The following is a 16,417-nucleotide window of genomic DNA, read 5'->3' as shown; positions in this document are numbered from 1 at the left end:
ATTGTTTCAGATAACAAGTTTACACTGGTTTCCAAAGGAATTTAAAAATCTACAAGCTAGATACCTTGAAGAACGAGCTTCAAAACTCAGGACAGGTCCATATATCTCCACTTCTTCCGCTGTATGAAAAATCAGTTCATAGTAGAGGAAAAATTCTCTGTGGAGTGTGATCATCAGCACAGCATGACCAGACTGGAAGCAAAAAGTGTCTTCAAACAACCTCACTGGAGTCTTTGCATGCAAACATAGCAAATGGGAACGGCTGCGCTGTGTGACACCTTTACTTCTTAAAATACTCAAACAGCTAATCCAAATCCTTCCCGGCTAAGGGGAAGTTGGAACCCGAATCAAGATCTGGATCCAAGCTTTGTAAAGCAGATCTATCCATTGTTGTAAAGGTGGACAAGCAACTATGTAAATTTAGCTTTGGTCAAATCCTTCAGTACTTTTTAATACAAATTTAAAACAAAGATAGAATGTATCCCTTTGCAAAAAAAAGCTTTCCCCCATTTTTTTATTATTTACATGGCACTTTACAGAACAAAGATGGGTTCCCCTCCCCAGAAGAGCTCAGAATCTAAATTAAGGCCAGAATACCACAGGGAGAGGATGAGGAAAGGGAAAGACAAGGGCAAAGGCAGTAAGACTACTCTCTGTGTCCAAGGATCTAAAGGCATTTTGATAGACTCACAGCACCTCTGCAAGGTAGATATTATTTATTCTCATTTTGCAGATGGGAATGGAGATTAGAGCCTGATTTTCAAAGACGGGCATGTACAATTGTGTGTTCCTAATCTGTGTGTGGAAGCACCACATCTGCTCATGGAAACCAAATCAGCACTCATGTGGCCAGTCAGAAGTACAGTGGTTGCCATAAAAATAAATATTTTCCAACAGATACCACACCTTGGGATCTGAGATACCACAGATTGCCCTATGCTTTGAATTGGAAATAATGGTGGCATCTCAGATGCCAGATGTAACATCTGGTCATTGTCTTCATCTTTAATTCCCACCCATCAGCACAAAAGCGATGATGGGGCCAAATGAAGTCTGTCCGTCACTTTCTATCTTGTGCCAGTTTCATTAATCTTTAAACCTTTTTGTTCTATGCCATTCTTCAATGACATTCAAATCATCCTCGGTCTTCCTCTATTTCTAGTTCCTTGCACTCTGGTATGTATCACCCTGGATGACATTATTTCTGTGTCCATTCTTGACACATATCCAAACAATTGCAGTAATCTTTCTTGAATCTTCGGTAAGTGTTATTTCTTGCCCTAGCCATTTCCTATCTCATTTTTTATTTTCTGCAGTCTTGAAACTCTCAGTATCCCCTGAGCCAGTTCATTTCTCCAGCCAAAATCTTCCATTCATTGCCTTTCCTCATATTCCAGCATTCCAACTCATATAGCCGTATTGGCATGACAGTTGTCTCATATACACTAATTTTTGTTTTTCTCAAAATGTCTTTATTCTTCCAGAACTTGCTGAATTTTCCAAATGGAATAGCAGCTAGTCTGACTCCTCTTATGTCATTTTCACCATTTTCATCCTTCAATACTAGTCCTCCAAAGTACACACATTTTTCCACTTGTTCTAGTCTTTGTCTCAGAGTTTGATCTTTACCTCTTTCTCTTTTCTTCCAAATGCCATGTTTTTTGTCTTCTCCACGCTGATCTTCAATCTAAATTTTCTACTTTCCTGGTCTACCTCATCATTATTCTCTGTAAATCCTCCTTGGTCAATGCTGAGAGGTCAATATCATCTGTGAATTTCAGATTATGCACTGTCCTACCCCATAACGTGACTGCTCCCATTTCACCTCTCAGTGCTACAGCCATTATTGGGTCTAGTACCAAGCTGAACAAATCTGGTAATAGCGTGCATCCTTGTTTCACTCCTACAGTTGTCCTGAACCATTCCATCAGTTTGTCTACTCTCACTGACTTGCTGTAATGAATTTTTCAGGAACACCATACATTATCATAGCATTTGGCAGAAAGGATTATAGCAAGTTATCAAAAACCTGATGTATTAGTTCTCGTATCTTGCAATAAAACCCACGTCAAATTACTCTTCACATATTCTTCAGCTTATTTACACTGCTTGCTTATCCAGTTGTTTTTGGGTCTCTTTGCTTTCTATTTTATCTCTATTGAACTCAGATCTTTCATCCTCCTTTTTATTATCCTTCAGCTTCCTACGCTTGTCACTTGACTGGCACACTTCATCTGTTACCCACCTTGATTTGTGTGGTTTGGCTTTGTGGCCCAACACAATTTCAGTCTGAGCATTGATCTGCTAAACCCAGGGTTGTGAGTTCAATCCTTGAGGGTGCCATTTAGGGATCTGGGACAAAAATTGGGGACTGGTCCTGCTTTGAGAAGGGGGTTGGACTAGATGATCTCCTGAGGTCCCTTCCAAACCTGATATTCTGTGATTCTATGCATGGGGAGATGTCAATCACAATCAGGGGACCGAGGCTCAGCAGACATGCAAGCAAGCAAATGAGAGAGACTGTCCCTCTGTCTTGCTATTGCTGCACGCCCAGTGTGGAGGGGCAGGGGCTTCAGGGTATTTGGAGGCAGGCATAAGGCAGGCTCTGTTCCTGCAGGCAGAGCATAATGTAGCAGCCTGCCTAGTGAATTGTTCCCATTCTTAGTGAATTCCCCCAAGATCATAGAACAGGTGTAAAAGTTTTAAGGCTCCCTTTACATGGCCAGAGTGGTGTAAAGGAGCCTTATTGTAAATGACAGTATGGCCTTATAAATACTTACAGTGCTTCAGTGATTAGAACTGGTCTAAATTTTTGGACTGAAAAATTTTCCTTTCAAAACATGCTCCATGCACTGTTTATTACTGACCTTTCTGTGAGTTTGATTCCCCAGCCCTTATTTGCTCTTCAGTTGCCCAGGATTAACACTGAGCATATAGTGGCATATATTTGTTGACTAATAACTAGAAATAAAGGGTCAAACCTAGCTACTATTACTATTAGACAAGGGGATCTTGGGATTTCCTCCAATGCTCTCCACTCCCATTCTCCATCCATTGTATTGGAGTTTAATAAATTATCAAAATAATTGAAATTGGCATGATTATTTTGACATATAAAATATGCAGAATTTTAAAATATTGTGCACAGAATTTTAAATTTTTGGCATAGAATTCCCCCAGGAGTATCGGTTGTAGCATTTCATATTTCTTTTTGCCTGTTAAATATATTGATAGCAATGTATGCCACAAAATATACAAAGTTTGTAATGTAACTAAAATAAAGTTACAGAGAGAACCTTGGCTTTTGAAATTTCCTAATTCTGAATGTTTGATTTCTCAACAGCCACACCAACAGGGTGGCCATCCCCTTTAAAGGGCCAGCCAATCTGGTTCAATTATCAGACCCAACTGAGAAGGGTTCAGATCCTATAAAGGGCTGAGAGCTCAAATGAGAGGAGGTGCAGGAGGGAGACAGGTTCCAGCAGTAGTCTCAGAAGCAGGGGGATTGAAGGAAGGTCCTCCTTTTAGCGCTGAAGGGGAAAAGCCCATGGGAGCTGTAGCCTACAGTGGGCAAAGGAACTGCTTTTCATTTTGGAGTTTTTAGTTTTAGGAGTAGAACTATGCTCAGAAAGAGACTTGAGCATGGCAGTGAATCCTTCCTGGGATGCTCAGAAGATACAACCTGACTGAATAAACCGAGACCACAGCTAGCCAGCCTAAAGCCAGACCAGGTAGGTAGCACTGTTGCACACTGCAAAACACTAGCATTAATGCGACCTACCAAAACAATTAACTAAACTCAAACATTCTGCGGCCAGGCTTATGTCAAAGCAGTGGTTGCTGCTGCTCAGGAGTGACTGGGAACTGACAGAGCACTTGTAGCAGGAGTGGAGAAAGAGAGATGGGACTGGGTTCCCTACCTCCTCTGGACCCAACACGTAACCCAGTGACCCATGTCCACGCTGGGGGCACAAGGGCCAGGCTGGGGTGCTGGGCCCAGCAGCCCATTTCTCTCTTCTCGCTCCAGTGGCACCAGATGAGGATGGAGTTTCCTTAATTAAAAAAAAAAAAAAAAGGGGGGGGGGGGAGGGTTGAGAGTACACCAGACAAGGCTTCCCCTAATAACTGCACCCCCACCGCAAGCAATCCATTCATAGGCTCCTTCCCATTAACAACTCCCAAGACCCAGCTCTTCATTCCCCCGCTGGGAAAACAGCCTTATCTTGATGCCAGTTGATGTAGTTAGCTCTGTAGTGCAAGAGGAAGCTGTCTGTGCTGTGGTACTCAAGGTTCACACCGTGATGATGTGAGAGGGGTGGGTTGTTACAGTTGCACACAATAGAATGGGTTGTTTTGTTTTTTTTTAAATCTTTTTCCTTTAAGAAATCATGGGAAATAACATGCAAAAATGTTAAAAGAACATTATTTAGATTGCACAGTCAAGCACTTGAAAGTTAGGAATTGCCAGATTTGCAGTGGCTTAATTCAGCCCTCTTGTGTGTCCTGCCTATGCACTGAAAGATCTGCTGTGGAAAAACTATTATATCAATGCGCAATTACTAACTGGGTCATAATGCATATGCACAAGTGAGCCAAATTAAGGTTGCACAGACCACCTTAATTCTGACATTTCTTAGCTTCGTGTGCTTGACTTTGCAACTTAAACAATATTCGTTTGATGTAGTTTTTGTATATCATGCATTAAGAAGTTGAGTATCTTTTTTACTTCTTTCATTTTTGGTTATTAGAAGGTGACCTGCAAAAGGAAGGCGGAAGAAATAGGTTTGTGACCTTTTTAAAGATTTTACAAAGAAATGGAAGGTGTTTAGAAAAACTAAGGAAGGCCGTTCTTAGCATTTCTAGATTTCTAAAGTGAAAGCAGAAAAAGAGCTTGGGAACATGTTTCAAACGTGGATTGCAAGCTCTCTGTTATTTAACAAGTAGGCTGTCAGAATGTTTTCACCCATGTGTTTGTAGAGGGACTGACAAAATCTGGACTTTTCTGAAGGCAACTCCCAAGCTGTTTTAACGTTACGAGCAATTCATTATTATTTCCAACACTGACTGTGTATTACAGGCTGGCATCTGTTACGAGGGGAGAGAAGCTTCTAAGGAACAGGTGCGGGTTGCAATGGAGAGATGAATGTTGTGTGGTCAGTCACCATTAAACCATGTGGTAATACTTCTGGGTGTTTCCACAAGGCAGGGGTAGTGTAGAGGAGGACAGTTGCTAATAAAGATTTAATACAAATGCATATCCCAGAATCGTTCAGCCACCTGAATAGATTGGTACTGACTAATGGAGGAGTCGGCTATCGTGTTGTATACATTCCAGGCTAAAAGATATTTTCCTGGAAGGGAAATATGAGCCAGGGGACTGGAAATAGGATACAGAACCTTTTACTTTTAACTCACCAGTTCAAATTCATCCATGCCGATAGTCACCAATGGCACAGTTTTTAAGAGTGCTGAACATTTGCACCTCCCACTGCAGTTAATGACAAACATTGCACTTGCCAGACTGAATCAGACCTGCGGGACTGTCTAAGCCATTTCTCCAGTCTGACAATGGACAGCACTAGATGAGTCAGAAGAAGGTGCAAGAAATTCTGCAGTAGGTTGTAAACGTCTGATAATTTGTCCCCCATGAGATTCTCCTCCTACCCCCTTTAGTGAGGTTGGCTTAAACTGATGTCTGAGGTTTATTCTCTCTTCCAAATTATCTTGTGGTTTAGCATTAAATGTAACAATTCTGGATATTCTTGTAGCGGGTACTCAGCTCCTTCGAAAAACATCAGGCAACGTGTTACCACCAACTAACGTGGCCAAGGTAACCATTAACGGTCTTCAGTTCTCAGTCATCTAGCTTGGGTCCTCAGTCTTCTGTAGCTTACCCTTACGGAAATCAGGAGTAACGCCACTGAATTACACCAGTGTAAATACAGTGACAGAGAAGCATTAGATCCTTAGGAAGCAAGTGAGATTCAAACCCAGCTGGCAATAATATGTAACATATACAGTGCTAAAAAAAAATAATTCATTTCCAGGCTAGTCCATTCCAGTATAACCACTAGCCTGAGTTGACTTTTCACATTTGAATGAGCTGAGCTGTCCTTCCACATCAAGGTTTATCTAATGAATATGCCAACCAAGCTTTATCGATAGCGCTGCGGTAACACAACAGCCACCCAACGTGCCTTATACCACAGCCCACTAGAAGATGTAGCCAATTTCTTCATTCACAGAATCATAGAATATCAAGGTTGGAAGGGATCTCAGGAGGCCCGACTGCTCTCTGCCATCTGGATTTCAGTCAGTATCTGCAGTAACCACAACCACCTCCATGTTTACCTTGGAGCTAAACACAGGCTCTTGGATAACATATGGAATAAGTATAAAGCCATTATGAACATTTTAATAAAATAAGTATTTATCATTGTGACAAAGATCCAAAAATATTTTCAAAAAGTCGGATGTTTTGCCATGCCATGCCATTACATACACACACACACACACACTCCTGTTCTCTCTGGTGAGTTCTTTCTCTCTCTGTCACTCATGGAATATTTAGCTGGTAGGTAGAGTACTGTACCTGCTTGGTATAACAGATTTCATTTTTAAGTTTTTCTAGTACTTCTGAAATACAGAAACTAACACAGAAAAGTACTTTTGCTTTAGTAAGAAAACTTTTGTCTGAACCTACCACCACCAAACGCACAAATAAACCTACCTAAAAGGAGAATGAAGCTACTCTGGTCACCTCTGCTCACCTTATGGATCATTTATACACAGCGATCCTATCCTTTTTTTAATACAATGGTAAATGGAAACTTAAATTTCATCAGTAATCTGATTTTATCTCCCCTTCTATACTACTGCCAAAATATCTATGGAGAAATTGCAATTATGTCCTGACTATACCTACTTTGTTAGCACCTTCCACGTGCTAAACATTTGAAAGATAAAATTTGCTTTTAAAATATTAAATTTGCAATTAGCAATTTGAAAATTATTCAGAGAACTGACTCGATCAAACACGTTCAGCAACACAGACACTTTCTACTCTTAAAGCTGAATGGTGGAGAATTTTTAAAAGACCTTTGTACCCATTTTTCCATTTGGTTTTGGACAAGAGGTAGAGAGCATTACTGTTCTTAAACTAACTTGAGAGAGATCCCCTTCAAGAATTGTAGCCTTGACCTTTGAACCAACAGTCATCTCCATGAATCATTTGGTAGAATGGGTGGTCTTCAAGCAGCCTGCACCATCTCATCTGGAGCACAGCGGCAGGGACCGGACAAAAGCACAGAGGAAACAGCGTCACAGCTTTGCATTTTGATATATGTTTTAGAGAAATTGTATCTTTTTCCAGGCTAAGCTATAGGTTTGATGGTAAGACTTGTTCGAAGCCTGGGACCAGTCTGTCAGTTTTTAAAAACCTGAGTGGTCTCTGACTCTAGATAGAGTCAATGAGACCACATACATGAGGAAAGGGTGCAGTATCAGGTCCTCACTGCTGCATGTCACACATAATTCTATTATTGTTTTCAGGTAAGGGGCGGGGGGGGACATTTAATAATACATATGGTTTCTGTAAACCCAGATGAGTTTGGGATACGCTCTGCAGATTTCTGGAAATATTGACACCCCCTTAAAGCTAAAATCATTATCTGGAAGGGTCTAGTGTGACTTCTGAGACTCCAAACTGGACTAGCATCAGGCCATAAAACCAATGAAGTTAGAGCAGGCCCAAGATTCTCAATAAGCCAGTGAACTGGGTTATTGGTTCAGATGTCAGTGAGTGACTTTTTTAAGAAGAAGTGTATTTCCTAATTGCAAGACCACAAACAATGGAAGGCCCATTGCAATTTTTAGGGGGAAAATGTCCTCTTTTGGCAGGATGGAAACACAGAGGCATCTATAGACCTTGTAGCTTGGCAAACTCCCTTTAGACCAAAGATGTTTGTATGGCATGACTTTCAGAGCCCATATATCCTATTCCTAAATCAGGTGAGAGGGGTGTAGCAGAGCTGTGGGTAGAGACAATGGCCAAATAGGAAAGAAAATCTGTGATCTAACGTGATAGTATATTGTATTGACGACTATGAATGTGGAGCAAGTTTACACATACAGCGCTGCAGTGCGTAGCGAAGACACAACCTACACCAATGGGAGAGCTTCTCCCGTCGGCATTGGTATCCCACTTCCCCAAGAGGCGTAGCTCTGTTGACAAGAGAAGCCCTCCTGTTGACACATTGCTGTCTACATCAGGATTTCAGGCGGTACAACTGCATCGCTCAGGGCTGTGGATTTTTCACACCTCTGAGTGACTCAGTTATACCGACATAAGTCTATGTGTAAACCAACCTAAGATCGATCTCTCACTCTCTCTCCCACACACGTGAGTGTCTCTTACTTCAGACTATTCAAAATGTTTCTGTTAATGAGGTAAACTCACTCTGACAATTTCAGACACTAAAAAGGTATTTTCCCATAGTTAGACTATTTCCCAAACTATTACTTCAAACCAGTTATTTTAGTAACAATAACAAAAATACTAGGGAGCTAAAACACACATTGCAAACTGTTTTCTGGAATAGCAGTAATAGTGTTTATCCAAACTGGGGTGGAATGTTGCTAGGAGGACACTGACAACAGGCATAGGATCGTGCCTTTGGTTCAGTGCATTAAGAACTGAGTTGTTCTTAAGTGTACATATAGATATGGACCGAGCTATTCCACTAATAGCAAAAGTCTTAAAACCTTCCCTACAGTGAAAACCAGGGAAGAAACATGGTTTTCCTACACAAGCAATCAAGACATCCTTCAAAAATATATTCTCTCTGCCTCCTTCCCCATCCCCCGCAATTCTACTCTGTACCTTTTCAGGGGCTCTGGTTTGTTTTGTTTTTTTTAAATAAAATAATTTCATTTAATTTCCAAGAAACATTTTCAAGTAAAATAACTACAGAACTTGTTACCAACAGACTTAGAGTGGTTGAACTGAAAGTCACCCATTTCTCCCATGCTTTTTTAAACAAACTATTATGATGCAAAAGGAAGGGCAGTTATACACCAATGATGGTCCTCTGATTTAGTTCAATTCCTGAAATCTCACTTAATACCACAGGTGCAATACCCAGTTTTGTTATAGATGCAAACTCCTGCAGGGGTCCTCAGAGTTACCACCAGCTAAAATCCTTTAATCGTTAAGAAAAATCTTAACACATTTAAAAAGATACACATACTCTTTTCAGTACAAGAATACCTGGGGTAACAGACCAGTAGTGTATATGCTAATTTTTCTTTAAAAGATTCAATACAACAGCACCATATGCAGGGGCCTTCGCACAAGGTCTGGGTATTCCTAATCAGCTCTGGGTCCATTGTCCTTATCTTAGAGGCAACTCAGAAAATGTAACGTTCCAGACTGTGTTACAGAACAGCCTCAAGCTCCAAAAAGGCCCACTTCTCATAGATCGGTCATGGTAGTTTGGACAGCATAACCAATGGCATCACTATGAATTCCTGCATTCTTCACATTGCGCTCATGGACAAAATCAGTGTAGTGTCTATCCGCAGACTGGGTCGAGGGCGGGGCCCATGCGTTCCATACACTTCCACCACGTTGACGGCAGTCATCAGCATCAAAGGGCCTGGATCATTGGGGATTGGGAGGGGGCACAGTTAGTAATTAGCAACGGAAGGGGAAGGGGTGGAAGACAGTAGGAGGTGAGAGGAAGGGAGGGAAGAATGATGTGAAAAAGAGTAATAAGGAAGAACTAAATTGCCAAATGTCAAACACCTAATAAAGGAAGTGTGCAAGGATATACACAGAATAAAATAGCTGGAATGTCAAATTAACCTCTTAATTGCTGCTGCCAGATTGTATATGTACTTCTGCAAAAGCTTCAAAATGGAAAGTCAAGGCATCCCATGTATGTAATGCTTGTAACTTACAATGTGCTTTTCATCTATATATTCCAAAGCATTTTACAAAGCTAAGTGTTATCCCCATTTTACAGATGAGAAAACAGGCGAAGACACGAAGGAATACACCTCCTTGAAAGAGTGCTTTACATGTTTAGCGGCATTAAAGGGTTTGAATGACATGTCTCAATGCACAGTGGAAACAAGCTACTGCATGCAACAACAAGGTTTAAAGCTACCAAAGAAGGCAGGTTCTCAAGGCAAATGAAAAGAGGGGGAAAGGAGGAAAGAGGACATCATAAAAACAAGCATTATAGTCAAAGAAGGGATCACTACAGCACATCTTTCACATTTCATTAGCAGAATTCACTAAAGAACCTGATCATAGCTGTACTTGATTATCTTGAATATGATATGATATGATTATATGATTGGAGGTGGATTATTTTAGGAAAAGGCCAAGACTTTGTCTTCCAATTTGTTTGAAAAATGTAGCAATACAAAAGTGACTATACATTGCCAGTGCTAATGCATTCCACACTGGGAATAAAGTCCTCAAGGGCTTAGGAAGACTAACAGGATACAGCACGATTCATGTATAAAGCACTGTCCTGACATTAATATATTTATGCAAGTGCCAAGTAATTCTTATGCGGGAAGCAATATGGCCTTGGGATAATTAACTTGGTCCACTGAAACAGACACCTGCATGATTGGATTTTAGAACTTTTAAGCGTTTTCTTATAAGAAGCCTCAAGATGGAAAAAAATGAACCAACATGTAGAGACTGTTCCAGCATTGTTTTCTCTATCCGATTCGGAATCCCGCATTATAATGGTTTACGTGAGGCTGACATACACTCTGTAAGACACGCTCACAAAAAAACAAGCTCTCTCTTTTTCTCTAAGCTATTCAAGGGAGCAAATTCCTAAAATAGCCCCCTTTAAATAGCGTAATTTTAGAGTCGGTCATTTAGTTTAACCATAAACAAGTAAGTGGATCATCAGATACAGCTACAAAGTGTTCATATTTCATCAGGTCTCATGTCCCAGTAAGTTCAGTTTAATACTTTTAACCACACCAAAACAATTGAGCAGGCAGGACATTAGCTAAAAGATCGCACTAGACAGGGAAGCAGAAAAGACATGCAGGATTCACAACAGGGGTAAATGATTAGACAGTCCTCCTTTAGAAAGGAGAGAAGATTTGCATAACTTTCACCCACAGGAGCGCAGAATTTTGTTCTTTGCAATGCATATTGTGAAGAAATGGCATATGGGTCCAAAAGTTAAAACAGCCATCAAATGGTTTGTTTTTAAGTTATTCCCTAATTTTTATAATTTAAGAAACCAAATGAAAAGCTGGTCACAACAGGAGGTAGTAAGATCTCTGCATGCTCCCTGACACAGAAATAGATTTGCTAACCTGTTATTGCTTCTTCCCCGTTTTATCCCAGAAGCAACTCTTTTAGTCCAGCACAAAGCCAGAAAGATGCTGCTTGTGTTTGGGGACCTCCAGTTTTGCAGTTAATACCTCACATTGTTTGATGGTTACATTTGGATTTGTATGGCCAAAAGGGTGCAGAAACCTCTTCTGTACTGAGGAATTTAAACAATAGAGCAGAGGATTTCAAAATCAGAAAACAAAAAGACTGAAAATCCTTCTTATGATCTGACTCATCATTTTTTATGACACCTGCAGTATTCCAGTTTTAAATTAAAGGAAGGGCTGTAATGTAGCCAGTAAAGGGATCTGCAAGGAACAACACCCAGAAATTGACAGGTTAGATCCTTAACCCTAATCCATTCACCCCAATCACCACTATAAAAAAATAACCTGAAATATTTCAGTGTTTTCAGCTATCCATGGACATTATTTTTCAAAAAGGAGGACTGTTTTTCTGTGACAGAAGCCAAAGCCAATACATGCGGAAATAGGCCAATTAAAAGCAGAGAGCAGTTTAGAAAAAAACCCATTAGCTGCAACAAGACACTAAGATACCAAGTCATGTAAGTCACAGCTCTCCAACTAGACACATATGTTTCAGCAATGTGTCCACCAAACCCCATTTCCAGCCTGTGAAACTTGAATGCAGCACACATAGTTGACTACACAGCTCCAAACTGTTCTTTATTTCCCCATTTTAAGGCTAGACGCATCCCTTACCACAGCAGACAGAACAGCTGCTAGCAAACCATGTTAAACCCACATTACCAGAAAGAAAGCTGCTCCATAAGTTACTACAATATTTTTTATAAACACAGAGAAAGTTTTATTTTCTTCTAAGTGAATATATTAAAACTGTGTCAAGTAGGAATGGATGTTTTCTTGGGGTATGTTACATTAGGTAACACACAGATAAATTTTACGTTCACCCACCCTCTTCTACAGACAAACTTCCTTCTGCAGCTGAATCTAGCAAAGAGCTAGATTTCCGGACAAGGTCTGTCAGCAACACAGGTTCAGGCTCTTAATCCTAACACAGGCACACTGGGATCAAAACTACCACAGATGGGCCTGTAAATTCTCTCAGCTTCTGAACAGAAGTAATGGAACTTAAATATAGAACAGAAACCTTATTACTGCTACATAACAGTATTGCTACCACCATAAAAGACCTATGTAGAGCCGTTTGGAGCTGGAGTCAAATGTTCCGAACGAAGAAGTTACCAGATTCTAGCAAGCACCTTGCAGTTAGACTGAGTAAATACAGAACAAAATCATACTGAGAAGGCTGAAAGAATAAAGATACAACCACCTTTCACCCACCACCACCACCAGGGAAGAAATCGACCGATCAACGAGATCACCACAGACAACCCAGAGATTTCAGATACTAGGCAAATCAAGGGCAAAAGAAAAAGAGAAAGCACCATTTCATCAAATGTTTTGCAGCAGAATTACAATGCAGCAGATGCAGAGCAGAATTATTCTCCCTCTTTAAATCCAAGATCCAGTATATTTAAAAAAACCCCACTTAATATGTAATTAGTTAGATTTGTACAATGCAGTTCTTTACACCATTACTGTCAGGTATTAACCATATTTACATAGTTTTGTCTTTAAGAGACATAAAAGCAAAACAGAATCAGATTCTAGCCAAATGGAGGACCTTTTCTTTTGAGGACTGAAACCGCTTAGGATAAGAGCTTTAAATCCATTGCATCCCATCACAGCTGCTTCTCAAAGCCTAACAAATTAGAGCTCCATTTCCATTACTGCATCCCCATTTGAAGTCACAACCCATGCTATAGGAGACAACGAGTGAAAAGACTAAGAGCTGCTCTCTCAATCTCACCCAAATTCTGGTATATAAAGAGCAGACATTTTAATTAAATGAAATCAAGCTCTTATCCTTCAACCATTTCAGTTTCCCCAAACAAACTCCTCCTCTCTTTGCACTGTAGAGTTAGTTTACCCATTGCATAAGATTTCTGGGACACATCCAGAAAGAACTTGATTTATGATTGGCACGTTTTTCCCAGGATCTAACAGGATAAGTCTCTGTTCCTGGGCTGCATGCCTCCAGACACTGGGTCACAGAGACTATGTTGGCCGTAGAGGGTGGAACAACTCCCACCAGAGCTAGAAAATGCTGCAGTAGATTCCTCCATAGGAATAGCAGCAAAGATTCCCTCAGAAGCTGAGCAGGTTGCCTCTGCAGCACTCTCCGCCTGGCCTCAAAGCACTGATCCAGCTTTATCACCACTGACCTGACCCACAATTTATTCTTCTCAAAAAGACAATACAGGTAGTTTAACAGCAGATTAACTATAAAAAGAAAGGCATTTGGACTGTATATAAGCGAATGACCTTTCCCTTTCAATCAAAGAAACTAGCAAGGGTCTGCAGAACGCACCATTTCATGTCTTGCTGGCTGGCTCCAGGGCTCCTAGGAAAGTTTTCTATTTCCACTAAGACTGGGCCAGACGGAATGATGACAGGCAGGGTCGGCTTTGCATTCCAGTTCTTGGGAAATAAAACAAAAACAAGCAAGTCATCTTAAACACTTTACCGCGTGACAGTGACACACAGAAAAAAACAACTCCTCCTCGTGCCCAAACATGAGGCTTGACAAGACGTCTCCCATAGATACTTCCCCCCACTGGAGATACATGTCCCACTTTTCAAATGCCAGTAACAGTACCAGGGTCATACTGGGTACAGCACTGCTCTTGGATTTGCAGGTAACAGCTGCAGCGCCCTCTTTCATTCATGGTTTGTCCCGGATGCAGCAACTGTTCCCCTCTGTGACTAGCTCTGCAACAGTGATCTGCAACTTTGTAACCCAAAAGCAGGATTACTGCAATTCATCTACCCCTGAATAGCACCCAGAAGCATCAACTGGTGCTGAATAAAGCAGCTAACCTTGAGCACCAGCACATCTGTTTGCTTCCTGATGTAGCTGAAGGGATTATACTTTTAATGGCCTAGAAGATCACCCCCTGGTGGTGTCCGATCTGCTCTGTTGCACTTACTGTCCACCCCTTCAGCTGACATACTCCAGAATGGGTGGCAGGGCATTCCTATTGAAGAGTCCACGCCTCTGAAACCTAACCCCTCTGGTGTATCATTCTAGTAACTGGGGAGGGAGGTGGTTATGTTTTCATAATGGTTGTTTTTAGTGACACAAAGCACCTACCATGCACAGATGCTGAGGGGATGAGTGCATCAAAAGTTTTATGAAAAACAAAAAAAAATTTAGATGTTGCCAGTAATTTATCCTTGATGTAGCAGAAGTACGTGTCCCTTTAAAAATACCAGAGCAGTAGCCCAGAATGCTAGTAAGAGATGGAAGCAAAACTGCCAGCAAGCTCTGTCCCTCTCCTTTGTGTGCAGTTTAACTTGCAGAGCATTAGTACAGTTTTGCAGGTTACTATAGCTCTCAAAGATCATACACAGTTAAACAACTTATGCATAATTTAATATGTTTACATGTTGGAGAGGGTGGGGGAATCTCCCTCTCCAGCTAGTTAGCTAAAATCCTCCATGCCGAGTTAACCAATGATCCCACTTGTCACTTAGTAGCTGAAATAAGAGTCTAGTTTAATGTGTAACTTTAGAATCAATAGTCAGTCAAAGGAAGCCACTGCATTTAAAAAGGTTAGCATAAGGCCCCAACTCTTGAAACTTGTGAAGACCAACGAAGCTTCTATGTTTAGGGAAACAGTCTCAGAAATGAATGCCGTAGAGATTGCCTTACTTGTTGTGATCCATTATTTTGATGTAAGACATTGTTCGGAATGCTGAAAAGCAAGAAAAATTTAAATCAGAATCTTTCAGGGATCAAGATATATGTTTATAAATTGTGTGGGGGACCAAAATCAGATAGATTTCAAGTAGAACAACAATTTACTAGAGGTCTTTCTACACCATTTAATCTAAAAATCACTTTCCAAATGAAGTTAAAAACCTTATGCCTGTGGTCAGCAACCTCATTTCAATGACAGCAGGGCTACCAGACTCCCAATTTGTTCAGGCTGGAGTTTCACTATATCCTGTCTGACTTTTTCCCTTGCCATTCCATGATGTCTAGTTGGATAATATGAAATTTCCTTGGGGCAAGGACAACACTAAGCAGGCATGCCTTTAACACTTAATGCAATTTTTGCATATACAGAGCCAGATTTTAAACATTCAACGTAAGACAGATGGCAAAAGTACCTTCCCTATTCATTACTGTTATACGCTCATTGTATAATTAACTTTGGACAGAAAATGGCTGAGATTACATAACTGCTATTATCTGAAGTCTCATGAAGTTGCACAGAAGGAAGGTTCTAAAGCAACAGTTTACATTGTATATTACAAGGCTACTCTCCCTACAAGCCCCAGAAGCCCAGAGTATTGCTAGCCCTAGTCAGATACTCAAAAATAATGAGTCAGGCCACCAAAAAATTCATGAGTTAAAAAACAGATTTTGGATTCTTTTTATTTGTCTTCTAATATCTGAGTCTGTAAATTGCACACATTTCACATTTTTAAGATCTTCTCCACAATTACAAGGGATAGAAACTTTTTATATTTAAATGAAAGCTGAGATTCTCATGTATTCACATGACTCCATGAGCAGGGGCTATAAGAAAAAACCCCAAATATCCTGGGAGATGGTAACACTGAGTCCAATCCATTTAGAAGTGGAAATCCAAATGTGTTCCCCTTCTGCCTTCTTCACTAGATGGATGGCAGCTGTAATAAAGGGTCTAGGGGAAGGGATGCTGAAGGAATTCAGGATTCAGTCTCAGATAGGGTTTCCTCACATGCTGGGCATGGGCAGAAAGACATGGAAGAGAAAAACACCACAGCCAACACACATACATGCCAGATATACAGATCTTAACCAAAAATGTTAAGACTTAGTCTAAAAAAAGCTTCTTTTCCAATCTCTCATTTTAAAAAAGAGTTTAATCCAGATTCTATTAATGCCCCAGTTGCTTCTGGCTGGGACAATTGGTATCATTTGCACAGAGTAACCATCCTGTCAGTC

General features: G+C 40.6%; 2 protein-coding genes across 3 annotated transcripts in view; both read right to left on the bottom strand.

Moving 5' to 3' along the window:
• LOC125644933 (band 4.1-like protein 5) overlaps positions 1–4,046 on the bottom strand; it is a 35,809-nt gene extending 31,763 nt beyond the window's left edge. Inside the window, exon 1 of the mRNA XM_075117732.1 lies at positions 65–4,046. Within this exon, the coding sequence (XP_074973833.1) occupies positions 65–174 (110 nt within the window). The 5' untranslated portion in view covers positions 175–4,046. The remainder of the gene's footprint in view (positions 1–64) is intronic.
• Positions 4,047–6,395: 2,349 nt separating this feature from the next.
• The window catches only part of EPB41L5 (erythrocyte membrane protein band 4.1 like 5), a 63,886-nt gene continuing 53,864 nt past the window's right edge, over positions 6,396–16,417 (bottom strand). The window contains exons 15-18 of one of the 2 annotated variants that reach the window (XR_007359148.1): positions 15,134–15,176; positions 13,790–13,899; positions 12,689–12,766; positions 9,570–9,656 (exon numbers count right to left, since the gene is read on the bottom strand). Coding sequence is in view for 1 of the 2 variants with exons in the window: in XM_048869702.2 (XP_048725659.1) it covers positions 9,473–9,656; positions 13,790–13,899; positions 15,134–15,176 (337 nt within the window). In the remaining variant the exon portion in view is untranslated. Of the gene's footprint in view, positions 9,657–12,688; positions 12,767–13,789; positions 13,900–15,133; positions 15,177–16,417 lie in introns of both variants that reach the window. The other variant, XM_048869702.2, reaches the window with a different exon arrangement.

The sequence above is a fragment of the Caretta caretta genome, chromosome 11 (assembly GCF_965140235.1).
Source record: "Caretta caretta isolate rCarCar2 chromosome 11, rCarCar1.hap1, whole genome shotgun sequence".
Classification (NCBI taxonomy): Eukaryota; Metazoa; Chordata; order Testudines; family Cheloniidae; genus Caretta; species Caretta caretta.
Note: the sequence above shows the minus strand (reverse complement) of the source record. Positions and strands in the feature narration are given on the sequence as shown.